The sequence below is a fragment of the Ptychodera flava genome, chromosome 2 (genome assembly GCF_041260155.1).
Source record: "Ptychodera flava strain L36383 chromosome 2, AS_Pfla_20210202, whole genome shotgun sequence".
Taxonomy (NCBI): domain Eukaryota; kingdom Metazoa; phylum Hemichordata; class Enteropneusta; family Ptychoderidae; genus Ptychodera; species Ptychodera flava.
The window spans coordinates 36,134,266-36,161,779 of NC_091929.1; the positions used below are offsets into that span (position 1 = coordinate 36,134,266).

The 27,514-nt window shown below is 36.7% G+C and overlaps 2 protein-coding genes and 1 long non-coding RNA gene across 3 annotated transcripts; all 3 read left to right on the top strand.

Annotated features, from left to right (window-relative positions):
* The first annotated feature begins 287 nt into the window (after positions 1–287).
* Positions 288–4,206, top strand: LOC139148210 (uncharacterized). Its single transcript, XR_011555896.1, has 3 exons — positions 288–431; positions 1,341–1,509; positions 4,009–4,206. It is a non-coding gene; the product is annotated as an uncharacterized lncRNA (long non-coding RNA).
* A 33-nt stretch (positions 4,207–4,239) lies between these two features.
* On the top strand, positions 4,240–16,574 carry LOC139149942 (uncharacterized). The gene is made up of 3 exons (XM_070722014.1): positions 4,240–4,245; positions 5,145–5,250; positions 16,315–16,574. Exons 1-3 carry the CDS (start codon positions 4,243–4,245, stop codon positions 16,572–16,574), a joined length of 369 nt encoding a protein of 122 aa, XP_070578115.1. The 5' UTR covers positions 4,240–4,242.
* A 6,058-nt stretch (positions 16,575–22,632) lies between these two features.
* Positions 22,633–27,289, top strand: LOC139119865 (uncharacterized). Its single transcript, XM_070683796.1, has 3 exons — positions 22,633–22,774; positions 23,559–23,699; positions 25,159–27,289. The coding sequence occupies exons 1-3, from the start codon at positions 22,658–22,660 to the stop codon at positions 25,390–25,392; spliced, it is 492 nt and encodes a 163-aa protein (XP_070539897.1). The 5' UTR covers positions 22,633–22,657; the 3' UTR covers positions 25,393–27,289.
* The last annotated feature ends 225 nt before the right edge of the window (positions 27,290–27,514 follow it).

Genomic DNA, 27,514 nt, shown 5'->3' on the forward strand with positions numbered 1-27,514 from the left:
ACACACACACACACACACAAACACAACTTCTGAATCATTCGAAGGGAGGGAAGGCCGCAGGTTTTGATCATTTTGTGATTCCTCGTAGTTTTGATTGATATATACGTATTCGAAATGTGATCACAATGCAATTGAATTAGTCTGGCCACATTGATGTTTTTAACTTGCCATGATGTATGGGTCACAGTCTTACAACACAAAAAATATGAATGAACATATCAGTGCAGGGTATTTTTCTGCATTTACTCAATATGACAGCACTAATTGGAGTTTTCCATCTTGTTTTCACTCGTTCATATCCATTCACAGACTTCAGAATTTGTTGAGTGTAGCATATGTGCACAGTTGAAAGAAGACCGAAACCGAGCTAAGACAAAACAAGAAAAAGAAATCATTTCGGAATTGCTGAAAAAAACATTTGTCCAAGTTGAGTAAGTATTTTGTGTATGATAATTTTCATGGAATGATATATTATGTGCTGTAAATGTGTCCTGCCTTGTGAATATTGTTAATTGGTTCCAATGTTTATGATGATATATGCTGTTTTCAGGACTGAAATTTAATGGAAAATTCTCAGGTACGTCACTAGTGCAGACACATAGATTTGAAACAGGGGAGACCAGTATGATAGGGGTCCCTTCATTCATTATATTGTTGAAAGCTGCTAAATTTGATAATTTCAGTGCTTTGCTTTTTTTGTTTATGAACTGCTCTTCTTGATCTATTTTGCATCATACTATAATAAACCAAATGCCACTATTCTTCCTGTCAAATTTGTCCATCTCTGTGTAAGAAGTAAATTTTGTTGTATTAAGAAATGAGTTCAAGTCCACTTCAGAATTCAATTTCCTAGAGAATGTATGTGTACTGTAGTTATTTGCTGTATACCATTCAAGTTATTCATTGTTTCATGGATAACATTGTAGCATGTGAGCTAAATCAATCATGAAGAGAGACAAAGTGTTCAGAGTTCTATCCTTGGACATACTCTATCTTGACTCTAGTATTATATGTCGTCATAATGCACTAGTTTGTTTGAAATAAGTTGATTGAATGACTGTGATACTGATATGCCATTGACCAAAACAAATGCCAAACGTAACCAACATAACAACCTCACAAACTAATAAATGGCCATACTATGCATTTGCAAAATAGTTTTTGTTTTTTTAACCCCGTACCTGCACGCATACATGCATGTGTATTGGCTTTGGTATTCACAGTTGTACCTGTGTCTTTTGATAGCAGTGAAAAGCGTCATTGTTACCCAGAAGGTTGATTTTGTGAAGTATCATAGATTAGTATTGAGAATGTTGATATTGTATCTTTTATGTATATAGGACAGAGAGAAAGGTGTATCATGCAACCCGAGAACAGGCAAGATTTGACCTGATGAAATAATGTGTATAATTCAGGATGGAATGGATCAGAAGAAAACAGCAATCCCAAGACTAGTAAATGAGGATAAGATGACAAGCTTGCTTGCCCGAATACGATTGCATATTACCGGTGAGTTGTTGTCAGCTTTTGTCCCATAGGCGATATGCCACACCAAGCAATGGATATTAAGCAATAAACACCAAGTAAAATACTTTATGTACGTTCTTGTAGATTTATGTTTATGAATGTATGGCACACGACACTAGCGGTATACATCCCAAAGATCTAATGCGGTGTTCCGTAATTGTACAAGAACGTATATCAATTATTTTACATAGGGAAAGCACGACCAGTGACGGCATACCATGAGATTTTGATCAGTTCACAACCTATTTGCACAAGGAAGAGCCATTGTAAACAAGAAGTGAACTGGTCAAAATGAGTGGTTTACTATTGCTAGATGTGATTTATTGCTATTATATCACAACAGTATATTGGAATTCTTGCACTGATGTCAGAAAAGGATTTTTGCTCTTGCCGAAAGCTCATGCAGGTGCCAAACATGATATATCACGTATATACCATGGTTCTTTTCATTCTCAACCAATCTGATAGCTACATTTGTGCCATCAATATGCTGGTATGATATAATGCAATATATTGACCAGTTTCCAATATATATTCGCAAACAATGACAAGTGCTAATCTGGAGTGAAGCGATCAAAACCTAGTGGTATATCCATTGCTCAGTTGTCGCTAACACAATTTTCTCCATGCTATTGTCCAATAATAATGCAACTGTGCAGATGCCAGTATGACATGTCTCTGAAAGTGCACAAATTTGTGTTTACAACACAAACGATTGTAGAAGTATGTGGGCCACAGGATGAAAGTTCTAATGTTAATTAGATATATTCATGTAACACAGTGTTTTAAGGAGGAAATCTGCATAAAAATCTTCCCCTACTGTCTGTGGTTATTTCAATGGGAATATAAGAAGTCATGGGTGCACTGTGGAACTGCTGATGATGCATGTCATTTTACACTGAGGGTAGTTTTTGAATGCTGGTATAATAAACAGTGGCTATAACCATCTATTTGAGGTAAACACTATCTGTTTCACTCAAGGTGTAGCACATGTTTTTGAAACTTGCATTCTATGACAAAAACAATATTTTTTTTAGTTTGTTAAGATTTTCAGACATCAATATGATTGAATGACAAGGGCCTCTTTTTAACATGGTAAAATAAGGAGATTCTTGGATCAAACCAAACACGTTCGATCAATAGCTGACTTTTTGACATTTGTCCAGATTTACAAAAATTAAGCATTTATAGTGGAAATTTCTGCTTGTAATGCAGTACCGTGTCGGTGTGTATCCTGTAACGACTTTAGAACCATTGAACATATCTCCTTTGTACCGGTACATGGATGCAACCTGGACTGTTTATGAGATTTTGTTGGAAACAAAACTTATCATTATGTAAAATTAAATAAAAATATGACAAAATTATATACTCAAGAATTATAGGTCAAGCTGATTTTATGACTTTGTAATTATTTTTCATGTATGAGAAAAAAGATTCAGAAAACTCCTGTTGCATCAGCCAGTCCATGATGGCAATGCTGGTATCATTCCTCTGTTTACCTCAATCATGACTCCAAAGGGATATATGATTATTCAGATGATACTAATATTATATAGGGCTCAGCCCTTGGTGTCGCGCCAGGCGTTGAGATTAAAAATGTAATTTGTATCGATTCATGATTAGTAATCATAAAGGATAAAATAGAATTAATTGTTACTTTCTATATACGTTTGTACAAGTATGACCGGTTTAGAGCCTACCCTCTAATGACAGTTCACGTACATGATGTCGGACCCCTTTAGGTATAGATTTTCTGTTATGTGTAAAAAAGTTTGACATAAATTTGCAATTTTTACCATGATTACTATATATTGTGTTTAACAAGGGACGTATTGTGCCATCATTAACTTTGCAATAGTAACTGTACCGCCCAACTTCCGATATTGTAAGCTGAAAACCAGCGTTACTTCTAAAAACGGGTAAATTTTGCACATAGTTATTGACACAGAGGGCGCTTTTCTAAGGTTCAATCCCAGCATTCTTTGCAAATGTTCTCGTTCATATGCACGACAGTTTTCTCTCTTCTTTTAATTTTTAGGCGTGATAAGAAATTTTGTATCAGCGACAGGGTGGATAATAATAATTACTCGCTAATAAAAAAGATATATTTTATTAATGGCATGTTATAAAATAATAGAGAGCACGTTTCGAATTTGTTTATTTACGAGCACTCAAAAAACATGGCGGCGCCCACGAAAGAAGGGTACACTTCCGGTTACTCGCATAGTATATTATGAATGCGCGCATGCGTAGTCAGTAAGCTGCTGGCGCGACTATTACAAGGGAGGAATAATGAATGGGGAGAGGAGGCTGTGTGTGATTTTATGATTGCTCAGTAATTTTATTTTAGGTTATATCGCTCATATTGCATGTCTGCATGTCATATAAATGTCATTGATTCTAATAGTCAAGTACAGAAATTGTTAAATAATGTATGAAATAATTCTCCCGATATTTTTTCTTTTCTCCAAAATACAGGCAATATTATCCATACTAATGTACCAGGTGGTAAAATAATACCGGCTTTCGTGACCTGTTGAACTATCCACACGACAGCAACCTATCCATGCACCTGCTGCTGCAAACATTGTTTGACAACCGAGCCCGTTTATCCAGATGTTTATTACTCAATTAGACAACTGCTATCGTGAAAATAAAAATCGATACATGTTAAGTCTTGCTTATGTGTTGGTGCAGTACAAAGTATTTGATATGGTGAGTTTATTTAGCAAATAGTGTTACTTTAAATAGACACCTCATATTAAAGCTCCATAAGCTGTATCTTTTGTCTATTTTTTTAGAACTTTTGTTTTGTGTTTTCCCTAAACTTTCTGCATTGGATGCCTGAACTGTAATTTAATGCCAAGTATTTAGCATATCAGCACAATCTATATGAGTGTAATCTGTATTGTTATTGTTGAAAATTGTTTTCAAGTCCAGACTAGAATTCATTTGAAAACAGTAAGCAATGATCACTACACACATACAAGCTGCATTGACCCAAAAAACACCTGAAATTTCTGCATGACAAATGGATTGGGTCAAACACTGTAGTTGATATACAGAAGCAGAATACTGAAAAAACTTGATACAAGTTACAGCTTATGTGCCTTTAAAATAGACAATGAGTTTAAACGGGTGTGATTATACCTGTAGTGTAAAACTTCAAAGGGAGGTTGGAAGGTTGATTTTTACATAGCTTTTGGGTCGTTTATTCTGGAAAAAGCCATTTCCCCGCGATTTCTTTGCCATATCACATGATGAAAGCGCCAAGCTTTTCACTTTCTCTCCATGATCCAAAATAAATTGAGTTGAAAAAGCCCTAAACTACAACTTCCACTACTATTTTTATCTGTTTTTGTAAAAAATTGCATGAGGTACATTGTAGAATGGTGAAAATGGCTTTTCGGAATAAGTGACACTAAAGGCAGCACATACGCAAAAATCAGCCTTGGTGAACTTCCCCTTAATTTCAAATCAGGCACAGAGTTATCAAGATATTTCCTTATCTCTATCCTCTATGGAAAATGGTAAATTAAAGTGAAAGAATACAATGTTTTTCCATGTGTTTGAATGGTCACTATTTTTCAGTGATGTATCCTTCACAATCACAGGTTGACCTTCATTTCCTACCGGTCGGTCATACTCACGAGGATATTGACCAGTTGTTTTCCTGCATCAGCAGACACTTGAAGAAGACAAACATTTATACAATGGATGGTAAGTTTTAATTTAAAGGAGTGACATGATTTGCTACAAACACCAGTATACCCCCTTGCATTAAGATTATGCATTCATGATATTGTACAAAATGAGAAAACTACCATATAGGTTTCTGATAAGACGGTAGGTGTCTGATACTAATATTGTAATTTCAGCATTAACTTTCCTCAGATTGAGTTTTTTCAAGTCACTTAGGCAACATGCTGTGAGTTTTCATTGTCCTGAGTAAAAAAAGGAAATGTAAGGCTGCGTATACAAATAACAGGAGGGCTGGAGGATTGTGATTGAAATCTTTTTTTTTTTTCAGATCCCCCCCCCCTCAATACCCTTAACAATTTTCAAGCTCCCCGTCTATATGATCAAAAATTTTAAAGTCCCCCCCAATTATCATCATGTTCTTCCCAGGATTTTCTGGTAGAGTGGAGACCATTTTCCATAACAATAAATTTAATTGTCATGATAATGAGTTTCTATAAATAATATTTACCAAAAATTAAAGAGTGCCAGCTAACACTATAATTGCTTAGGGATTACAATGATCATGTAGCTGCATATGTATTAGGATGCACACAAAGAAAATATAGAAATCTATTGGGCAGTTCTGCTCAGAAGTGTCCAACACTACCTGTTATTAGTAGATTGTAGAGCCATATTCCCAGGCAAGTTCTTTAATTGATTCATTTTTAAAGACAGTCGACTTTTTTGAATTATCAGTCAAAGCCGACTTAAAGGCAGAGCCTCCCTTTAAAAGGACACCAAGCTATGGCGGCGTTAAATGTGTAAGTGGACGCCAAACAGGCAACACGCGGACACACGCTCCAGAAAATGCCACTTTTTAGCTACTATAGACTATAGTCTATAGAAGCTATTGGGATGGGTATCCGTCCGGCGTCCGTCGTCAGTCTGTATGTATGTATGTATGTATGTATGTATGTATGTCCGTTTGTGAGGCGTCCGTCCACTCAAATATCTTGAGAACCGCAGTACTTACTGATTCGATATTTGTTGTGTAGATTAAAAATATGATTTTGAGAAACTGTTTTTTTTAATTTTTTGATATTGTTGAAAATAGGCAAATTAATGCCAAAAAAGGTGTTTTTGATAAAAAATCTTCTTCTTCATAACCGCTGGTCAGACAGCTTTGTTATTTGGTATACAGGTCCCTAGGGGTAACCCAAGTTAGATTTGTTCAAATTGTGATGAAATATGCAAATGTGTATTTTTAAGGAATTTTTTTGTCATTTTTGGTCAAAATTTGACTTGCATTGTATGTAATTCTTGTACTGTATAAACCCTATCAATTCACCCAGAAAAAAATAATTAATATGATTTTAAATAATTGAATTAATCAGGAAATCATCAAAGCCAAAATAATTTTTATGTAGAATTATCAGAAAGTTCAACCTTTTTTGACAGTTCATAGTGAAATGCTTACCATCTTGGACGATTAAAACATGTAAAGGCAACTTTCCTGAATCCCAACTTTGACATATTCTGAACCGTCATTTATTGTGCCCTGTATGTTATCTAAAGAAATTGCTCAAAATAGTCAATAGAGATAGAGATAGAGATAAGAGAAATTCTAATTTCCATTTATGGTTGACTTGGTAAGGATAAAATAAAATTACTTTTGAGGAAAAAAATAGAGTGGTCAATTAAAAGAGTGGTCAAAGTGATAGGGTTTTTATGGTACAGCTTGGCTGTAAGCTTCCTCATGTGCTATATTTATAGCAATTGTGCAATCTGTGTAAACAGTGCAATGAAAGTTACATGATTCCTTATAATGCTTTTGATGACCTTGAACTTCTTAAGTTTCAAACATTTGTCTCTTCAGTGTGCTTTCTCTGAGTATGTACAGTCTCAACTTATTCAACAGAACTCACTTACAATGTTAATGAAAGATATCCACCTTCTTCATCAATACATGTGTCACAAAAGGTTATTCTCTACATAACACAGCAGAGCTCTGTCAACTGTTGAGTTGCTTGTTTTTTCAAAACCGCTGGTCAGACAGCTTTAATATTTGGTTTACAAGTCCCTAGGATGACCTAAGTGAGATAATTTCATACAGTCAGGAAATACTTAATTTTGTATCCATGTCTATAGTAGCTTCAGGGACTTTGGCCCTATGTTTAGTTTTCCCCGGCCGCAAAAACGCACAGGCTGCAAAGTGGTCAGCGCGAAGTTGCTGTCGATCGAATTCTGTGGTTATATTCAAAGTCCAATGCAAATGGAAGACAATCTTTTAAGGAAATTTGAGCGTTTGTGGTTGGGAATCAATGACCGTTGGTGATTTGAACCGACCGTCAATCAATAGCTTGCATAAACTCTGTTTGCAGGATTATCAAAATGTGATAAAAGGTTGAGATCACTTTGTGTAATCAGTGTTATAGAAATCAAACATCTTACTGGTCAAGCGTTTGACTGGGAGGAGAATTCCACTAATGCGAAAACCTGGGATTGAAAAGTGCGGCTTTAAGGTAATCCAACTTGAACTGGCCACACCAATGGCACCTGCTGAAGAGCACACCAAAATGATGGCCATGAAAGAGTATACGAATTGTGAATGCCTGGGCACATTAAATGCTAGTTAGAAGTTTACTAAATTGACAATACCAATAAGGAATGATAAAATATTCCATCAAATAAAAGTTTTAATCGCTGAAATTTTTGGTGAAATAATGCTAATTTTGCTAAAATTAAAATAATTCCATCTAGTCACACATTTTTATTAGCTTCTCGTCTATGTATAGACAGAGAAGCTATTAGAATTGAAAAAAATACCGTCAATGACGCTGTACCTTCTCTAATGTGTGGCCAGGTCAGGTAATTGGTTGTTGGCATGGAGTTGTTGGCAAATGGTTGATAATGTAGGGCATGAGGTGGGATATGGACCCAAAGAACCCAAAAGATGATTAAATATATCAATCAAAAAAATTCTAAGCTACAGTATAAACAAAGTTTTTGAGATGGGCATATTTTAACAAATACAGAAATTATTAACATTATAAATATAAGACCAAACTATTTTTTAGCTACTATAGACTATAGTCTATAGAAGCTATTGGGATGGGTATCCGTCCGGCGTCCGTCGTCAGTCTGTATGTATGTATGTATGTATGTATGTATGTATGTATGTATGTATGTATGTATGTATGTATGTATGTATGTATGTCCGTTTGTGAGGCGTCTGTCCACTCAAATATCTTGAGAACCGCAGTACTTACTGATTTGATATTTGTTGTGTAGATGAAAAATATGATTTTGAGAAACTATTTTTTTTAATTTTTTGATATTGTTGAAAATAGGCAAATTAATGCCAAAAAAGGTGTTTTTGGTAAAAAATCTTCTTCTTAATAACCGCTGGTCAGACAGCTTTGTTATTTGGTATGCAGGTCCCTAGGGATAACCCAACTTAGATTTGTTCAAATTGTGATGAAATATGCAAATGTGTATTTTCCAGGAATTTTTTTTGTCATTTTTGGTCAAAGTTTGACTTACATTGTATGTAATTCTTGTACTGTATAAACCCTATCAATTCACCCAGAAAAAAATAATTGATATGATTTTAGATAATTGAATTAATTAGGAAATCATCAAAGCCAAAATAATTTTAGTGTGGAATTATCAGAAAGTTCAACTTTTTTTGACAGTTCATAGTGAAATGCTTACCATCTTTGAGGATTAAAACATGTAAAGGCATCTTATTTCCTGAATCCCAACTTTGATATATTCTGAACCACCATTTATCAGTTCGTGTTCAGTCTTAATTTAGAGATGTATTATGCGCACTCGCAGTAACGTTTTGACCCGTTGACCCTTTGCTGCGCGTGCGTAGAGCAGGAAGTTGATCGTACCTAAATGTCAGAGGTCAGAGCTAGCTCCGATCGCGCGGATCGCGCGAAGTTTTCTGCCTGACTGTCTACACCGTGTGTACTCCTTCGGAAGCTTCTGCTGTATACGGTAAACTTGCCGAATCAGGTCCACAGTTACAATTGATCAGGAATCAACGGTTAATAAACCTCTTTACAGTGATCCCATGATAAATTTGTGGAACCAGCGCTTAATTTTTAACTTTCCTGGGAGCACGATGCAAGGCCTGCGTGGCAGGGCTGTGTGTTTTACCGGCGTTGGGGCCACAAAACGCCGGTACCCTGCGACGCAGAGCCCGCTGCCCGGACTTGTATTTCATGTTTGCATGCACGGCAGTTGTATTTCTTTTGGTGTTAAACTTCGCCATTGTACCGTCGACTGTTTGTCCCTCCCTGCCTGTTAATGTTGATCATTTCGAATATATTGCGATGGGGCTGTGTATGGCTTATAATAAATATGATGCTGCATGGAGGTAGAAACTTCTTCCGCCATCGCCACGGTGAACGTACGTTGATGCTCCGATGGACGACTAGTCTGCAGAGGTACGTCTCAGGTGATCGTCAAATCCTAAAGCTTCCGCAATGACCCTCGGGGCTAGGCTTCCATAACTGACATTTCTAAAACTGTATTTAATTTCCCTTCCCCTCAGTCTTTTGCTACACGCCAACGACGCCAAAGGAGTCTCGCCATGAAGCGGTTGGGAGGATCTGGACTAATGGAAGGAAACCAATTGAAGGGGAATTTTAGTCAGATGTACGACACCAGGATGATAAAATTTGCCTAAATAAAATTTGCTTCATGTGCATTATAACGTTTGTCTAGTCAAGCTTATAGGCTGATTTTCAGGTTGTTTTGATTTTGCTCTTGTTTTAGGGAAAACCGTTTCCTCCAAAAACCTAGTTTGAGGGTTTCTTTCGGTTTTGTTCTTATTTTTTTATCGTCATATTTTTTGCACAGTGCAATGAAAGCATTTGTTCTTATAGGTTAATATAAAAGACACATGTCAGCAGAATATCACTCATAGTAGTTACTCAACAGGACTGTCCATGCAGCACTATAAAGTACTACAAAAACAAGACAGAGAAACATTTATTTACTGCAAGAGTATTTATTTGAAAATTATAATACTTATATTGTTATACATGTTCATGGTGTTGTGAAATATAATAAAGATACTGCAATATGATTTAGTAGTGTCTTTTTAGTGTCTTTTTTAATTCAGATCCTCAGTCATGAAAAGCAATACAAAATTACTGGAATAACAATACTAAGTTCAAGGTATCTCTTGTAGAAATACCCAAACTGCAGACCTTGAAGATGCATCACCAAATTGACTAATCACAGAGCCAGGTTACTTATCCATGTGACCCCATCATATATCATCTAAAAAAAAACTTTGCTTGGCAACCCTAACATCAAAATGTTTTGACTCTCCAGAAGACAATTTGTTATTGTACTCTACAATATCTGATACATGCAATATTTATTTTCAAACGAGATCAAAATCCTAAATATTTATAATGGTGTATTTCCCCTCTTATCACTTAACATCGAACTCAGTTTAAGTTTGAACCCATCTAAAGTGCGGTACGTACCAATGACTTGATTCAATTCGTATACTGCCACTAGACGTAGCCGGCCCTGCGTACAACGCTGTATGTTCCTGGCGTTACACGGATGGGAGGACGTATAGCGCCGGGAACACACACTATTGTACGCAGGGCTACCACTTGACGCAGCTGAACACTTGGATGAAACTATGGACAATTGAAGGCTGTATTTTTTTCACTAAAAGAATTCCTTCGCGGGCTGTTCTATAAGTCGCCATGCATGAGATCAAAGCTAAAACGTCGGAATTTCCAAAAATAGAAGTAGGCCGCGATGCATGTAAGGAAATGCCGAGTGTCCCCCAATGTCCCCCAAGGCGCAACGGCCATAAAATGCTGGCCTTTGTGTCCACCAATTGTTCATCGACAGTGTTGTTCACGTGGGATGAAAAAATCGGCCGAAAAAGACACTGTACGATGGATTTGAATATAGCTGAATGAAATCATGGATATTCTGACAGAAACAACATGGCGGAAACCCTGAGAGGATCGCTGAAAGTATTGCATAAAATCTACCGGAAATCCTAACTTTCCACCCTCGCTGGTAGCCATGACGTTAACTGAAAGTCCAAACTGTTTCTGCTTCCAAGCTTGACCCGAATATGTCTCTCCATCGCCTTTACACAAGAGCCGAAAGCACCCGGTGCGGTGTGCGTACCCTGAGAAAAATCCATTTTCGTGTTGAACGGGTCGCTTATGCAAATGTAGAACTGCGCATGCGCAATGCTCCAAAATACATCTCTAAATTAAGAGTGAACACGAACTGTTTATGTTATCTAAAGAAATTGCTCATAATAGTTTGTCATGATAGGGTGGTCAAATAAATAGAGGTAGAGAAAGTTCTAATTTCCATTTATGGTTGACTTGGTACTTTTTGTGGAAAAAAATAGAGTGGTCAATTAAAAGAGTGGTCAAAGTGATAGGGTTTTTATGGTAAATCTTGGCTGTAAGATTCCTCATGTGCTATTTATAGCACTTATGCAATCTGTGTAAACAGTGCAATGAAAGTGTAACATGATTCCTTATAATGCTTTTGATGACCTTGAACTTCTTAAGTTTCAAACATTTGTCTCTTCAGTGTGCTTTCTCTGAGTACGCACAGTCTCAACTTATTCAACAGAACTTACTTACAATGTTAATTTGAAAGTTAAAATGTGCTTGGTTAATAGGATGAAAATACTGATATTAAAAGATAATTAGCTCAAGATTCTTTATAACCTGACAGATATGCTGTTTTTTATGACGTAAATCTTGATTTAAGCAAGTCTTGTTCACTTGAATTAGAATGTAATTAACTCTCGTTTGTTTGCTATTATAGACTAATATAGTCTGATGAAATATGCAAATCTGTATTTTTACAGAATTTTTTTCCATTTTTAGCTCCCATAGCCATATGTATATATGGCAATGGAAGCTATTCTTATAGGCTAGGGAAATGTCTGTATGTATGTATGTCTGTATGTCTGTATGTCTGTGTGTCTGTATGTCTGTATGTCTGTATGTCTGTCCGTCAACATCAAAAACTCCAAAACCGCTGTACATTTCATCTTGATATTTGGTGTGTACATGGATGATGGGCTGTAGATGAGATTTTGTTCAAATGAAGTTGTCATTGCCAAAAATATGCAAATTAAGTGAAAAAATGTAAAAACAGTCAAAATTGAAAAAACTCAATAACCACTGAGCAGATTACATGAAAAATTAGCATGTAAGTACTTTGGGCTGACGTGAAATGATTGTGCACATCTTGGGTCAGTATCTTGGACTTGCTATTTTTCATGAATTTTTTTGTAATTTTCTCCCATTTTTGGTCAAAAAATCTCCTGCTCTGAAACCACAAGTCAGATTGATTTGAAACTTGGTATGGAAGTGCATAGGAGTGACCTTTCCCACAATTTTTTTGACAAAATGTCACGTGACCTCGGTGACCTTTGACCTCAAATATACATATTTGTCCATAACTCAGTAACCACAAGTGCTACAGCCTTCATGTATGGTATGATGGGACACCTTATGACGCCACATATTGTACCTCATTAATTATGTGCATATCTAATTTTGAGCGAGCCAATAGAGCTAGAGGTCTGATTTTTGGTATATAGGGATAACTTAGCAATACATTTTTTTTGACAAAATGTCACGTGACCTCGGTGACCTTTGACCTCAAATATACATATTTGTCCATAACTCAGTAACCACAAGTGCTACAGCCTTCATGTATGGTATGATGGGACACCTTATGACGCCACATATTGTACCTCATTAATTATGCACATATCTAATTTTGAGCGAGCCAATAGAGCTGGAGGTCTGATTTTTGGTATATAGGGATAACTTAGCAAAACAATTTTTTTGACAAAATGTCACGTGACCTCGGTGACCTTTGACCTCAAATATACATATTTTTCCATAACTCGGTAACCACAAGTGCTACACCCTTCATGTTTGGTATGATGGGACACCTTATGACGCCACATACTGTACCTCAATAATTATGCGCATATCTCATTCTGAGCGAGCCAAAAGAGCTGGATGTCTGATTTTTGGTATATAGGGATAACTATAGGAGAGAAATTTTTTGACCAAATGTCATGGGACCTCGATGACCATTTCCCTAAAATATATGTTTATGTCAATAAATAAGTAACCACAAGTGCTATGTCCTTTGTATTTAGTAGTATGGGAGACCTTATGACAACACACGCTTTACCTCATTAATTATGTACACATCTAATTCTGGGCAAGTGAATAGAGCTAGAGATCTGATTTTTGGCATATAGGGATTAATTAGCAATATAATTTTTTTTTTCAAAATGTCATGTGACCTCGATGACCTTTGACTTTGATTATACATATATATGCATATTTCAGTAACCACAAGTTCTATACCCTCCAATTTTGATAGGATATTAGACCTTAAGATGTCACATCTTGTACCTCATTTATAATGCGCATATGTATTTCTTGGCTGGCCAATACTGCTAGAGGTCTGATCTTTTTTCCCGATTTAGAACCATAACTTAGACATGCCTCATGTGTTTCAAATTGGGAACAACAACATAGACCTATGTGCCCATAGATCTCAACATATACACCCCAGTGATACTTCTTAATGACCACATTTTCCTGCCCCATCAAGACTAATACTCCTATTACAAGTGGGGACTATGTCATTGTAAATGACTTGTTGAGTTAATGGTTGTATCACAGTATTCGATATATCTAATTCTGTATTTTTTCCATTTTATATTCTGAATAATTACATTAAACATATTTCACTGTCTCCAGTACATTTCATTTAAGTATTTTCACTTCATGCACTTTATCCCTTTCACACATGTTCAAATATCTGACCAGAGAACAAACACTAAATAGTCCAGGATGGGAGCTACAGTGTCATTGACGCTATTTTGGTCAGGCCATCCTGAAATGAGCTGTCAAAGATATCCACCTTCTTCATCAATACATGTGTCACAAAAGGTATTCTCTACATAACACAGCAGAGCTCTGTCAACTGTTGAGCCGCTTGTTTTTTCAAAACCGCTGGTCAGACAGCTTTAATATTTGGTTTACATGTTCCTAGGATGACCTTAGTGAGATAATTTCATACAGTAAGGAAATACTTAATTTTGTATCCATGTCTATAGTAGCTTCAGGGACTTTGGCCCTATGTTTCAGGGATGGGGCAGGCTGGAAATGAGGGGCGAGAGACAAAGGCATTCCTATTGCTGCATGTGGATGACGCCACACCATTCCACTTACAGCATACTAGTACTTATTTTTAGATCATAGTCAAGTAGTACTTCAAACAGATTAACCATTATTTTTCTGTCAACCCCTAATTTTACATCACAAAGACTGTAATTCTGCCAAAATTTGTATTTTTAAGGCATTTAAAAATTTTTGCACTGCACAACATTGAAAAAACTGCAATGTTTGAATATGTTAAGCTCAAAGAATAAAATCCTTTATCACAGAGTAATTTCTTTAAAGAAATTACTTTTCAACACTTCCAGCATATATTCTTTACAGGGTCATATATTTCAAGGAAAATATGCCTATTAAAACTGTAATTTCATCACTTTCAATTTTTTTCTATAATATGACAATTACTAGTATTGGCCATGCGGTACATTTACAAACACAAACCCCAAATAAGCATTTTTCATCATTTTCAAAGGACTCTTTAGAAATTGCATTTAACAGTTAATAGTGACTTAATTATTCACTTGGTATACATTTAATTTACAGACGCCAGGTTGTTCATTTCACATGCACTCAGGTCAGCAGGGAAGTGTGTCATTACTATTTCAGGATTTTTATTTCTTATTTCTTAATTATTTAACTTCTTTCCACAATGAACTATCTTTAGGCAGTTTATACTGTAACTTACAATTTTTTCTGATTGATATATTTAATCATCTGTTGGGTTCTTTGGGTCCATATCCACCTCATGCCACTACATCATCAACTATTTGCCAGCAACTCCATGCCAATAACCAATTATCTGACCTGGCCACTAATTAGAGAAGCTACAGCGTCATTGACGGTATTTTTTAAATTAGAATCTTTACTGTTTTACTAATATGAAAATTTAGAAAATCAAGCATGGTGACCCTATCTTTTTTCTTTAATAATTGAAATATTTGATTATTCTCATGTGCTAGAATTCAAAAATCCCAGATAACTTTCAAGTCTCCTGGTCTTCTGTGTCGTGCTTTCTGGCCTGATCTTGTGTACAAATATGTTTCACCGTCATGAGTGTCATATGACCCAAACTCTTCTTCAGCTACTTCATGGTCAGAACTATCTCTGTCACTACTGCTATAGTATACAGTAGCAGTGACACTGCCTGTAGGCAGTAGCAGGACAGTAGCTGTATTAACTTTGATAATATTGACAATAATTTTGTTCAGTTTATACAACTGCATTCTTGTTCAACTCCCTACAGTGTTGAACTGTACAGTATTCAGCGTGCCAACACAGCCTGTGAATATGTATCCCGCATTTGTATCATTGACAAATGACTTTCAGTCTGGACTCTGATTCAATTATCACCCAATATTCCCATATGCAGGCTTTTGTCGACAAACTGAATAATATGTGTTTCAGCATACTTTAGGGAGACAGCAAGCAACTGTATTTGATATATTTCAAAGAACTATTGAAAAACTTATCAACAGTTCCAGCTTCTGCCCCAATACTACGCCTACTTGTTTGCTTTTTAACGAAAATTCATAAATTTTTAAATTTTTTTTGAGACAAAAGTAATGAAATGGTACAAAATGGTTCTAGATCTTTCATAATTATTACTAACATTAAAACAATGGAATTACATAAAAATGTAATTAAATTTCATTGAATTTTCAACCAAACCTTGGAATCATAAAAAAAGGGAACCAAAAATTTTAAAGTCCCCCTGTAGGTAGAGCAAAACTTTACAGTCCCCCCTCCTCTAACCCCAAAAATTTTCAAATGTTACCCGAATTCCTCCAGCCCCCCTGGTTTTTGTGAACGCAGTCTTAAGCACACTTCCCCTATTCCCTTTAGTGTTTATTATTCTGAATGTCTTTCTGTGCAGATATGGATCGTGCTGTGATGAATTCATATAATGTCCCTGTATTTGTCAAACATGTAGAAGGAGTGTTTGACATAAAGAAATGGCTGTTGCCACACATGGTGAAGAACTTCAAGGGACAGTCAAAGCCATTGCATTTCCAGTTCAAGGAATTTGATGGTAAAGTGCGGATGAGATATAGACATCGTTCAACTTCAAACTGGAGACCAGTTCTCCAGTTTAAAGATGATGACTTCACACCAATTGAAGAATCAAGGGGTTGATTTGCTTGAAGGTTAGCCATATCCTCTTACATCTCTGTCACTTCGCTAACACCCTTTAAACTCCAATATTGGATATCAAAGACATCCTTACTATTCGAAAATTCATAAACACATCAATAACAATAGCAACAGTAAGGTGTACCGCTCAGTGAAAATAACACACCACCAGTCAACAAAAATTATTGGAATGGCATGAATGTTTATCATTTCATAAACACGTAGACCATACAGAAATCCACATAATTTTAAAGGATTTTCCAATTACAAAGATTTTTGGGAAAATGACTTTATGAAGAAACACAAGGGCACTTGGGAAACTTCGGTTCCACTACTCAAACAATTGTCAATCGGTCAGTGATACTCAGAGGTGTCAACTGCTTGAACATCTGCCGTGTAAGCCAGAACAATTACAAGATAAACAAATCATGTGTGTGCATATATATAAATCCATGTGCGAAAGGTAAACTCTTTGAGTTGTAATTGATTCTCTTGGATTTGTGAAAGTGGTGTACTGAATCATAAAACTGAACCTTTTTGAACGTAAGCTAGCAAGAAGTATGAGGCAGTGTCATGAATGGTTGGTGGTGGGCACTGCCACACTAATGATTTCGCAAAACTGTAAGCATAGTCCATAGTTTGTACTGATGTTGAAAATAACCACAAAAATATTGTATACCCAATCAATCTTCACGTCTCCCCTCCCCCACCCACAATCGACAGCCAAAATATGGTATGGTACATGTATTTTGGATATGCTGGCCCAACGACCTTTAGGTTTGTGCACATGTTTTTATACAGTGGAAATTTGATAAAATGTTTAGGGGCTGTCGATAATAAAAGCTGACGCACAAGAAATGTAATTCCTTCGTTTACATGAAACCCCCTCCCTACCCCCTCAAAACGAAAGTTTTTATGAGAAATCAATTTCGTATTATGCCATTTCTGACAAACCCACACACACCTCTACGATCCGCACACCCATGAAAAAATACCGGAAGGGCACATTGATTACTAAACCTCCACTTTACGCGTTTCACTTTTTAAGACAGAACATTTTAATGTATTTCGCACATAGGAAAATGTTTCACATACATGTTTCACGTTGAAAAAGCATACAAGTTTTTATTTCACATTCATGTCTTTTCGTTGTCTTTTCTGTCTCCGTATTTTGTGGTCATTCTGTTCTCGATGAACGCAAAGGTAGTTTTGCATTCTCACTGCAAAGTCGCACTTCAAAAACAGTAGAAAATCTTTATGCGATTTTGACGCACACAAAACAAAATGAGCTTTTACCCACTCCCCCTAAATGAAAGAATTACGTTTGTCGTGCGTCAGCTTTTATTATCGATGGCCCCCCCCCCCCCTTAGACAGTCATGATCGGTTTACTAAATAGTACCAGCCACAGTAACATTTGGTTTTTTCTGTGTTGAGAACAAAACACAGCTTAAAAGACATCGCAACAGTTGAAACATTTCCTCAGTCAGTTCAATGTGGATGGATATGTATGACATCAAATCTTCTTGTCTCTGGGCGTGCATGTGTGATGATGGCACATCGAATCATATGCTGCATTGTTAGATTTTGACAAACATTGGTTTGATTCCCTCCATAATGAAGATGCACTGACATTGTTGTCAATGCCTGTCACACATTGACTAACTTTTTGTTGAACAAATCTTCAGAAAATAAACTCAAAGGTTAAACAGGTACCATACAAACAAATATTGTACATGAAACACACTGAAATTTCAGCCTATACGTGACGTAATAAACTACCGAAGTTAATTTGCTCATAAAATAGTCCACCTACTGCCTACCATTGTCAGCACCGTATTCTTTTGTTCATGCTCAGATGAAGAGAATTAGTATATAATATTTATATATATCCCAAAAAGACGTTATCTTATAGAGTGAATCAGTTCATTTGCATCTCATTTGCAAGTCTGTGTGTATGTATCTATGTCTGTTATTCAGTCCATATCCAAAAAACTTCCAAACTGAAGGACCTACCATCTTAGTATTTAATGTACGCTGTACATGCAGGGATGGAGATGTGGGTTTGTTCAAATGAACATACCAGTGTCAAAATATGCAAATAAGGAAGGAAAGGGAAATATACTGCAAATTGCTAAAACTCTGTAAGTTACCATTGGTCAGATTGCGTTGAAACTTGGTTTGCAAGTTCCTTTAGGTATTCTTAATTAGTTGTGTAAAAATTGGGGTATAATTTGCATGTTTGTATTTTTTTTGGATTTTTATTTCATTTTTACCTCATATTTGGTATTATATAAATACCAAAAAGCTTATATGGTGAGTCAGTGGTGTCTGTATGTATGTATGTATGTACGGATGTACGTCAGTCACACGCAAAAGCTCCAAACCGCCAAACAGGTATAGACCCAGGGGTTTAGATGTAACGTTGTTCAAATGAATATGTCAGTGTCAAAATATTCAAATAAGGTAAGAAAAAGGGGGAATCCTGCAAATGTGCGTGAGTGGTGGCATTTACAGAAACAGCCCACACATCTGAGATGTAGATTCTGTAATCTCTAACCTATTTGTATGCAGTGTGCCTATTATGTGTAAGAGTGGTGGCAGTGACTGAAACAGGCTACTTTACTGACCTTGAGTCATTTCCTGTCATTGTTCATGAACTGATACATATTGGCAGACCTGCTGAAACCATGAAGGACTGTGTTGAAACATTCCTGTGCTAAGCCTGTTCCTAAAGTTGACCTCCAGTACCTAAAGTTTCAGACCTCATTTACTTTTGCCATTCTTTTTTTTTTCTTGTTTAAATATTTCTTGATGGACCAATTCAAACCAACTATGAGCACACTGTCCTTGACGGTATTTTTAGTCAAAGAATCTTCTTCTCTGAAACAGCTTGTCTGATTGCTTTGAAAGTTGGTACCTATGTTCCTCAGGATGACCTCAGTCCATTTTGTATAAAGTGTAGTGAAATATTCGTATTTATAATTTTGGAGCAATTTTCCCAATTTTTTGGTCAATTTTTTTTTCCAAAAATGACTGATGAGATAGCTTTTGATATTTGGTGACAGGTTGCTAGAGCTTATCTTAATATTAGATATAGAATTTTGAATGAAATATGTAAATTTTTATCTTGGGCAATTCTTCTCATTTGTAGTCAAAACATTTTTTCTCTCTCAAAAACTACTTGTCTGGTTGCTTTGATATTTGGTTTACACGTTCAAAGGGTTTATATTAATGTGATATATTGAAATTAGGTAAAAATGGGCACTTTTGTATTGTGGGGGGCAATTTTTGCCACTTGTGTAAAAAAATGTGTTTCTGAAAGACTACTCATCAGACAGCTTTGATATTTAGTAGACATGTTTGTACACGTGATTTTAATTAATATGTTCAATTGTGATCAAACTGAACAAATTAACTGCTGTACATATTTTTGCAGCTATTTTTACCTCGCGTGCGCATGCGCGCAGCGAGGTTATGTCGCAGCGATGTCTGTCTGTGTGTCTGTCTGTCTGTCTGTCTGTTGGTCCATTTTCTCAATCTCAATTTCTCAAAAACGGCTGAACGTATTTCAGTCAAATTGGTAGACATCTTCAGAATTCAAATGGCTAGAACTGAAAGGTTTTGGTGGGCGTGGCTTGGATATTAATGAAGTTATGAAAGTTTTAATTTTTCTGTTACGCCGCGTATGACAAGTGAAAACAATCGACTGTTTGAGGGCGCTGTGAAATGTGCTTGTCCAGGTTGGCTACAGCTGGATAGCTCTGGTTTCAACCACGGTCCCTCCGTGTTTCAACCTCGTATTGAACATTAAAAATATGATATTTTATTACTCATTCAACTCACTATTCAAGATAAAATATCGTTTAGCAAATTAGCTTCATCCTTGGTAATTGATTGTTTCCCTCGCTGCTCGATCGCCAGAAATGAGTACATACGTTCTTAGCCCTGCGTACGATGCTGTGTGTTCCGCTACAGCTTTTAATAGCCCCGCTCACCACAGCCCTGCAAAGACCCGTACGTAGAGTTGGTGACTTCAAATCCATTTTTGGACTTGACGTAAAAGCCAAATTACTGCCGAAATTCAGCGTTCTTGGGCCCAAGTCGTATCCCTGCCTACCGCAGCTACTCGATCGCTTCCAAAAATGCCAGTCTTTTATTCTTTTTTCGTAAATAACCGTCGATGTCGGCAACTCTCTCGCTAGCCCTGCGTACGTACGCAGTGTACGCTGTGCATTCCCTGTGTGCGTTCCTAACACACAGCGTACACTGCGTACGTAATACGTTCTCTACCTACCTCATGGCATGGAAGTGCTGATGAATAATAACTTTGGGTCAAAGGTATTGAAGTGTCCAATCAGGTTCGTGCACAGAGTCCAAGGCCATGACCTACTTCATGTACTGCTGCACTGTTTTGATTTTGCTTCTGATTTTGCTTCGCCAAGAAACGTATTCGTCATTGTCCATAGAAGTATGTTTGCTCTCCTTTGAGGTTGTTTGTGAAACAAATTCCGGGATAGGCCTTGGAATGCATACGATCGGCATCGCGGCAGTGCATGTAGCTAGCAGTACGAGTATGGCGAGAGTGTCCGGCTTTGGCTACGCCGCCTCCCACCTCCGGTAGGCGGCGTAGCCCCCGGCGTAGCCAAAGCCGGACACTGTCGCCATACTCGTAGGGCTATGCATGTAGCGTACCATGCTTGTGTAACTGCCGAGCTCAACGTGCATTCACGTTGATACTCGTGTACAATCATGATGTGTTCAATTCTGATGAAGATTCATAAGTCTTAGTTTTGCAGTCTTTTTTCCGTACGATAATCCTGACAATACGTGTTACTGTTAGACGAGGTGGCCATTTTATGATAAGTTTCAATACTGCACAGCTACATAGCGTCACTATCGTGTGATCGAGGTACAGCGTTGTTGAACGGGATACAGAAACTCTGCAGAGGGAGAAACGATCGTTGACATGAACAGTCAATGTACTTCAGCACGTAGTCCGCAGATAGCGGATCGAGAAAATAACAGTCTGTGTCTTTTAAGTTGCTTTTCAAGATTGTATTAGCTACAGAACCAACAATGACAAATTTTTCATGAGATTTCCATGTTGGCATTGATGTTAAATCAGGAGCAGTAGGCTAGCTCCTGCCATGCTCCTGCGTACAATAGGTCTGCGTTTCCCGGCGGTACGGTGGTAGGCCGACGGCTTGTACCACACTGTCCACAGGACAGCACGTGGTAGAGGCCGTGTGCACAACCTGTACGCAGAGCTTCGAATACACTAGACAGAGTTCGTGTTTCCGTAAATTAGGCATTGAACTTGACAATATAGGCAATAACCAGAATCATCGACCATCGCATCGCCTGACAAGTGCACCATAGTCAGCTGTACATGAGTTGCGTGGCGTGGTGAGCAGGTTCCCATGGGTATTTATTTTTTGAAACGCGTACTTCAAAGGTCACGAACTCATTTTGCTGCTACACGGCGCGGCACAGATGATTGTATCGTTTTTGGGCGCATTGAGATACTGTGAAGTAGGTCAACTCGTTCTACATGGCAATTATATGTGAAATATGCAGAATTTATACGCAAACGCGACCTCTGCCAGTTAAGAGCCTGCTCAGCCATTTGCACTTGCATCGACAGATATTGTTGGATCATAATTTTTCAAATGGTTTCTTTTCTTTTTTTTCATTGCGTAATACAGTGGGGATAATGTCAAATTTAGATAGATTGGATTAATTTCGGGAATAAAAACAATGTAATGTCATAAAAGCCAATACCCCAAGAAGTACTTTACAAAATGTGCACGCGAGGCAATTCAGTTCATATCTGGTTCTTATTTTGGTTAGGCCAACTGAAGTGGGTTATCAAAGATTTCCTCCTCCATCAACACTGTGTCACAAAAAATTCATTCTCAGCAATCATTCTCAGCATAACACAAAGGAGCTCTATCCAGCTACACTCAGCATGTCATTGAAAATTCCTGGAAAGATTGTAATTACAATAAATGTCTCTTTATGAAATATCTTAGACTTTACCCAATGTTGATGAGTGCCAGAATGGGTGAAACCTAACATTGAGAAAATGGACCCAGAAAGACTACGGAAAGACTTGCCTGATGCATACCAGGGAAGAATCACATGTGAAAGAGATAAACAGTGGCAACGAGAATTTGCACAAAATATCAATGATCATGCAAAGGTAAGAAAACGTGCATTCGCATGCACTGGAAAGTATTTTATGTGGGTTCTTTTTGTCTTTTTATTCTGTGTTTACGGAAGTGTAATCGAACGTGAACCTCACTGAACGCAGCATCTTACACAACACAACTTGGTGATTTTTGTCGAAAACAGGTAAAATATTTACCGCTGCTACCACTGCATTTGCTGTCAGCCATCTTGTTTACGCCATTAACATAAAAATATTTTCAAAGCTATCGTTTTAGACGACCAAACTTATGGATTCCATTCCAGCAACTATCATTTCCCTAACCAAGCTATGCTGCACGGTGTCAAAGCTATCGTTTTCATTCAAAAGCTACACTTTCTTAGGTATCCCTGCACATGTGACAATTTTGGGTGAAATTGGAGAAACGTTAATTGTGCAGATCTTGACTGGGCATTTGTCAAAGATTTGCGTTCACCAAGAAAAATTACATGTGGTCATTCTTTACTGGTTTGTTTGAGTTTATTTCAATGAAAAACACTACTAACTGAGACCAACGTTTCTTCTCAAGGTGTATTTTAATCTTACCACCTATTGATACTAGTTTGTCAGTTTGTATCAATTTTACACATAAATTTCATATTGGTACAGCAACTGTTTGATTCTAATGGGACAGAAAGGGGCAGCATCAGAATGTATAGACCAAATACTGTCATATTGGCTGTTTTGTTACGCCATTGGGTTTTGTAAATAATATCTCTGATACTATTGTGAACAATGCTATAAGATATTTTTCATTGAAATTTACTTTTCTTATCAGGCTCCATCTTCAAGACCTCAAAGGTGGTTTCTACATGACTTGATTGATGCTGCCAAGCAGAGACGAGATAGGCAGCAGAACACTTCGATGCCAGATCACATACTTTCAATTCAACAGAACATTGAGAATGAGTGTCCAGATGTGAGTATAGCCATGAAGATTCACTATTGTGTGTAAAGCAGTCTTTTTTTTCAAATAGCATTTTGTTTTTAGATGCAAATCACATTACTGTTTAGATTATATTATTCAAAAAGTTTTGATTTTAATTTTACACTTTGACTGGCAGCCAACAATTCTTTTCAATGTTATTATTTTCTTGTTGTGACATCGATTGATGCCCTTAGCTGTATAAATATGTTTGAAGTGAATATATATGTTTACCTGGTTCTGTATCATATTCTAAGATAGCTTAATGCCCCAGTGCTGCTAACTTTTGGTGGTTTTTTTTTCATTATTTTTATTCTATAAATCAATTTCTTATTCTACTCCCCAAAGAATGTTGAAACACCCACTATTTAGCTTGTCAACTTAGCATCTATATGTGTAAAATGCATGGTTATTGTTTAAATTTGAATTCTAGTCCGGACCAGAAGTCAGTTTTCAACAATAACAATGCACTTTACAACCATAGGGGCTGAGTTAACAAGCTGGATACTGTGTATATCAACATTCTTTGGGGAGAAGAACAAGGAATTATGGTTCACATTCAAAATAAAAATGGTGAAATTATCATCAAAAGTTAGCAGCACTGGGGCTTTAAGTGCTACGCTAACATTAGAATATCTTTTCAAGTCACTGCTGTTCATTAATAATAATTTAGTGAGATAAAAATATGCTGTGAACCATTTTCATGATGTCATTTTGTACAAAATGAGTATTAGTATTTTAGCATTATGTCAGAAAAGCTAATGTGTACATGTATTAGTGGTGCTGCCTGAGGGAAAAAAATTGTTCCTTGGAGTTTTTTGCTCAGCTTTTGAGGTAATGAGCAAGTTTTTTATTTGTTATTCTGTCAAATCCAGCAGTAATTCCTGCTAATAACATTGTTACTGATGACTTGGAGTCCAAACTTTACAAACAGTTCACAACGATAGAGGCATTAAATATACAGGCATTGTTCACATAACTAATTCTGAGCATTTCAACTTGCTGCCAGAAGAACTAAAAATATGTGCTACAAAAAGGATTAACAGTAAAATGATGTCTTGTGCTATTAGACTCCTCAATGTGGGTTGTATCATTTGCTGTTTTTATTCATATAACCTTGACCCCATGTATTAGCCACTTAACCTCTGCCCCACCACATTTTACAGAACAGTCTCATAATTCTGTCCTGTGATCAGAGTGAATTATGCAGTTAGCAAGTAGGACCTTTTGTGCTCTGCAATAGAAACAGCAAGCTTCAAACAGGTTGCACTGACTAGTAATTTGTCTCCATTGGACTTTTCCATACCGCTCAGTTGTACAACGGCACTTCAATGATTGCAATGCAGAAGTATCTGCTGCATCTCAAAAAAAGATTCTAAATTGGCTTGAGTAGGAGGGGAAATTTCAAGGAAATTCCTTCCGGGCCTTAGTATAATAAAATTGTTTTTGACAGGTTGTCATTGGGAGACCAATTCCAACAAGTGAAGACAGGGGAAATAGCCTTGAGAAAATGGATGACTTCTCCAGCCTGAAAGAAGGCATGCTTGTAGCAGTCTATCTCCCAGATGTGAAAAGACTGCCACAAATTGGCAAAGTGGTTTGCTTAAAGACAGAGAGGAAGTGCTTACTCTTCATTGGTACACTGGGTCATGGAAAGCAGCATGGAAGCCAACATATAGAGGAGTAGGAAGAAACAGAAGACCAAATACACAAATAATATGGATTCAGGCATCAATCATGTGGGATTTTTCCCTCACACCAAGTGGAATGCTGCCAAAACAGACTAGGACACAATTACATGAACAGTACAGAGAGATAGAGGATGAAAGTGACCAGGAACAGTAAGAAAGACAATAATGCATACGTACGTATGCATGTGTACATACATGTGTGTTTGTGTTTCTGTGTGCTTTATAGCCCCACTCTCAGCGACGTGGAGCTTATCTCATAGGTGATGTAGCCAGAGTCTGTCATCTTTCTACATTCCACGCTGCTTCTTCAAACTTAAAGTCTGATTCCTTTGATATGTGGAGAACAGGTCTGTAGGGATGATCTTAATCAGATTTGTTCAAATTAAAATGAAATATGCCAGTGTGTATTTTTCAGGCTAATTTGCTATTTGTGGGCAAAAATCTTCTCCGTAACGGCTGTTAAACAACTTTAATATTTGGTTTACACGTCCATATAGGGATAACCTCAATTAGGTTTCTACAAACAGTGATGAAATCTAAAATTTTGTATAGTGACAGTGGCATTTTTTCTCAGTTTTTTCAATTTTTTTTCAAAGGCATGATAAAAATGTGTTATATTCAAATTATGTTGAAATCTACAAGTTTGTATTGTAATGCAATGAATTGATGTGTAGAAATCTGCAGACCTGTCTTTTGATAAATTTAAAAGCCAACTTTCTATCAAATGGTTTATCAGACAGGTTTGGTACTCCAGTCAGGGGCAGAGAAACTCAAATTTATCATTTGTGAGGAATGATGCATTCTTATATGTCGAGAATATTTTGGTTAAATTCTGAAAAAAATTTATTTTGAATCACTGCACAGTATCATGGTTGTAAATAAAGCAATATCATTACCTATATACTAGCTGTGTAAACCTTAAAATTTTGTTTCAGTTTTAGGTGATTTTTGTTACCCATTGGATATTTATTGCCAATATTGTTACAAAAGTCAGTACATAAAATTTAAAGAAAGATAAGTTTTATTAATGCCAAGTTAGTCCATTTGAAATATACTAATACTAAAAAAATTAAACTTGACTTTTTGTAGTTGGCAGAGTTATGATATTCAGTCTAGGTCATTTCAAAAATGTCCTAACTTCAGCTTTACATAAAACTATGTAATAAGTATAAAATATCTAACCACAATATTTTAAGTGCCCACACTTCTCATTGAAAACCAAAGTATTTCTGAAAACAAAGTCAGGTTAATTCCTAATGTGCCCTGACTCCATGTTCAAAACCAAAGTATTTCTGAAGACCAAGTCAGGATCACTTATAGTGCCAAGGCCTGAGGTTGAATATAACACTTTATCTGATAAACCAGGTCATCTCAATGTGACATTCCTTTATGTTGAAAATACACTTTTCTGATGACAAAGTCGAGTCATTTCAAATTCCCTGACAACATGTTGAAAATCACACCAGATATAAAGACTAAGTCAGGGGCTTTCAAAATATGCTCCAACTACAAGTTGAAAATCACACCTTTTCTTAAGACCGAGTTAGGGTAATTACAAATGTATGCTGACTACAAGTTGAAACTCACACCTTTTCTTAAAACCACAAGTCAGGGTCATTTAAAATATGCCCAGACTTCATGTTGAAAATCATGCTTTATCCAAAGTACAAGTCAGGGTCATATTAATATGCCCTGACTTCAGGTTTAAAAACAATCCTTTTCTAACAAGCGAGTCAGGGTCATTTTAAATTTGCCCTGACAACAAGTTGACAATCACTCCTTTTTTCAAGACAAACGCCAGCATTTGAAATGTACCCTGTCTTCAAGTTGAAACTCACACCTTTTCTAAAGACAACAAGTCAGGGTCATATCAAATTTGCCCTGACTACAAGTTGACAATCACTCCTTTTTTCAAGACAAACACCGGCATTTGAAATGTAAGTTGAAACTCACACCATTTCTAAAGACCACAAGTCCGGGTTATTTAAAAAGTGCCCTGACTTCATGTTGAAAATCATGCTTTATCAAAAGACCAAGTAAGGGTCATTTCAAATGTGCCCTGACTACAAGTTGACAATAACTCCTTTTATCAAGACAAACACCAGCATTTGAAATGTA

Coding starts and splice junctions, on each gene's coding strand:
- LOC139149942 (XM_070722014.1), top strand. Junction 5,251..16,314: donor AAACATTTATACAATGGATG/GTAAGTTTTAAT, acceptor CTTTCTGTGCAG/ATATGGATCGTGCTGTGATG.
- LOC139119865 (XM_070683796.1), top strand. CDS start 22,658: ATGGACCCAGAAAGACTACGGAAAGACTTGCCTGATGCATACCAGGGA. Junction 22,775..23,558: donor ATATCAATGATCATGCAAAG/GTAAGAAAACGT, acceptor TTTTCTTATCAG/GCTCCATCTTCAAGACCTCA. Junction 23,700..25,158: donor TTGAGAATGAGTGTCCAGAT/GTGAGTATAGCC, acceptor TGTTTTTGACAG/GTTGTCATTGGGAGACCAAT.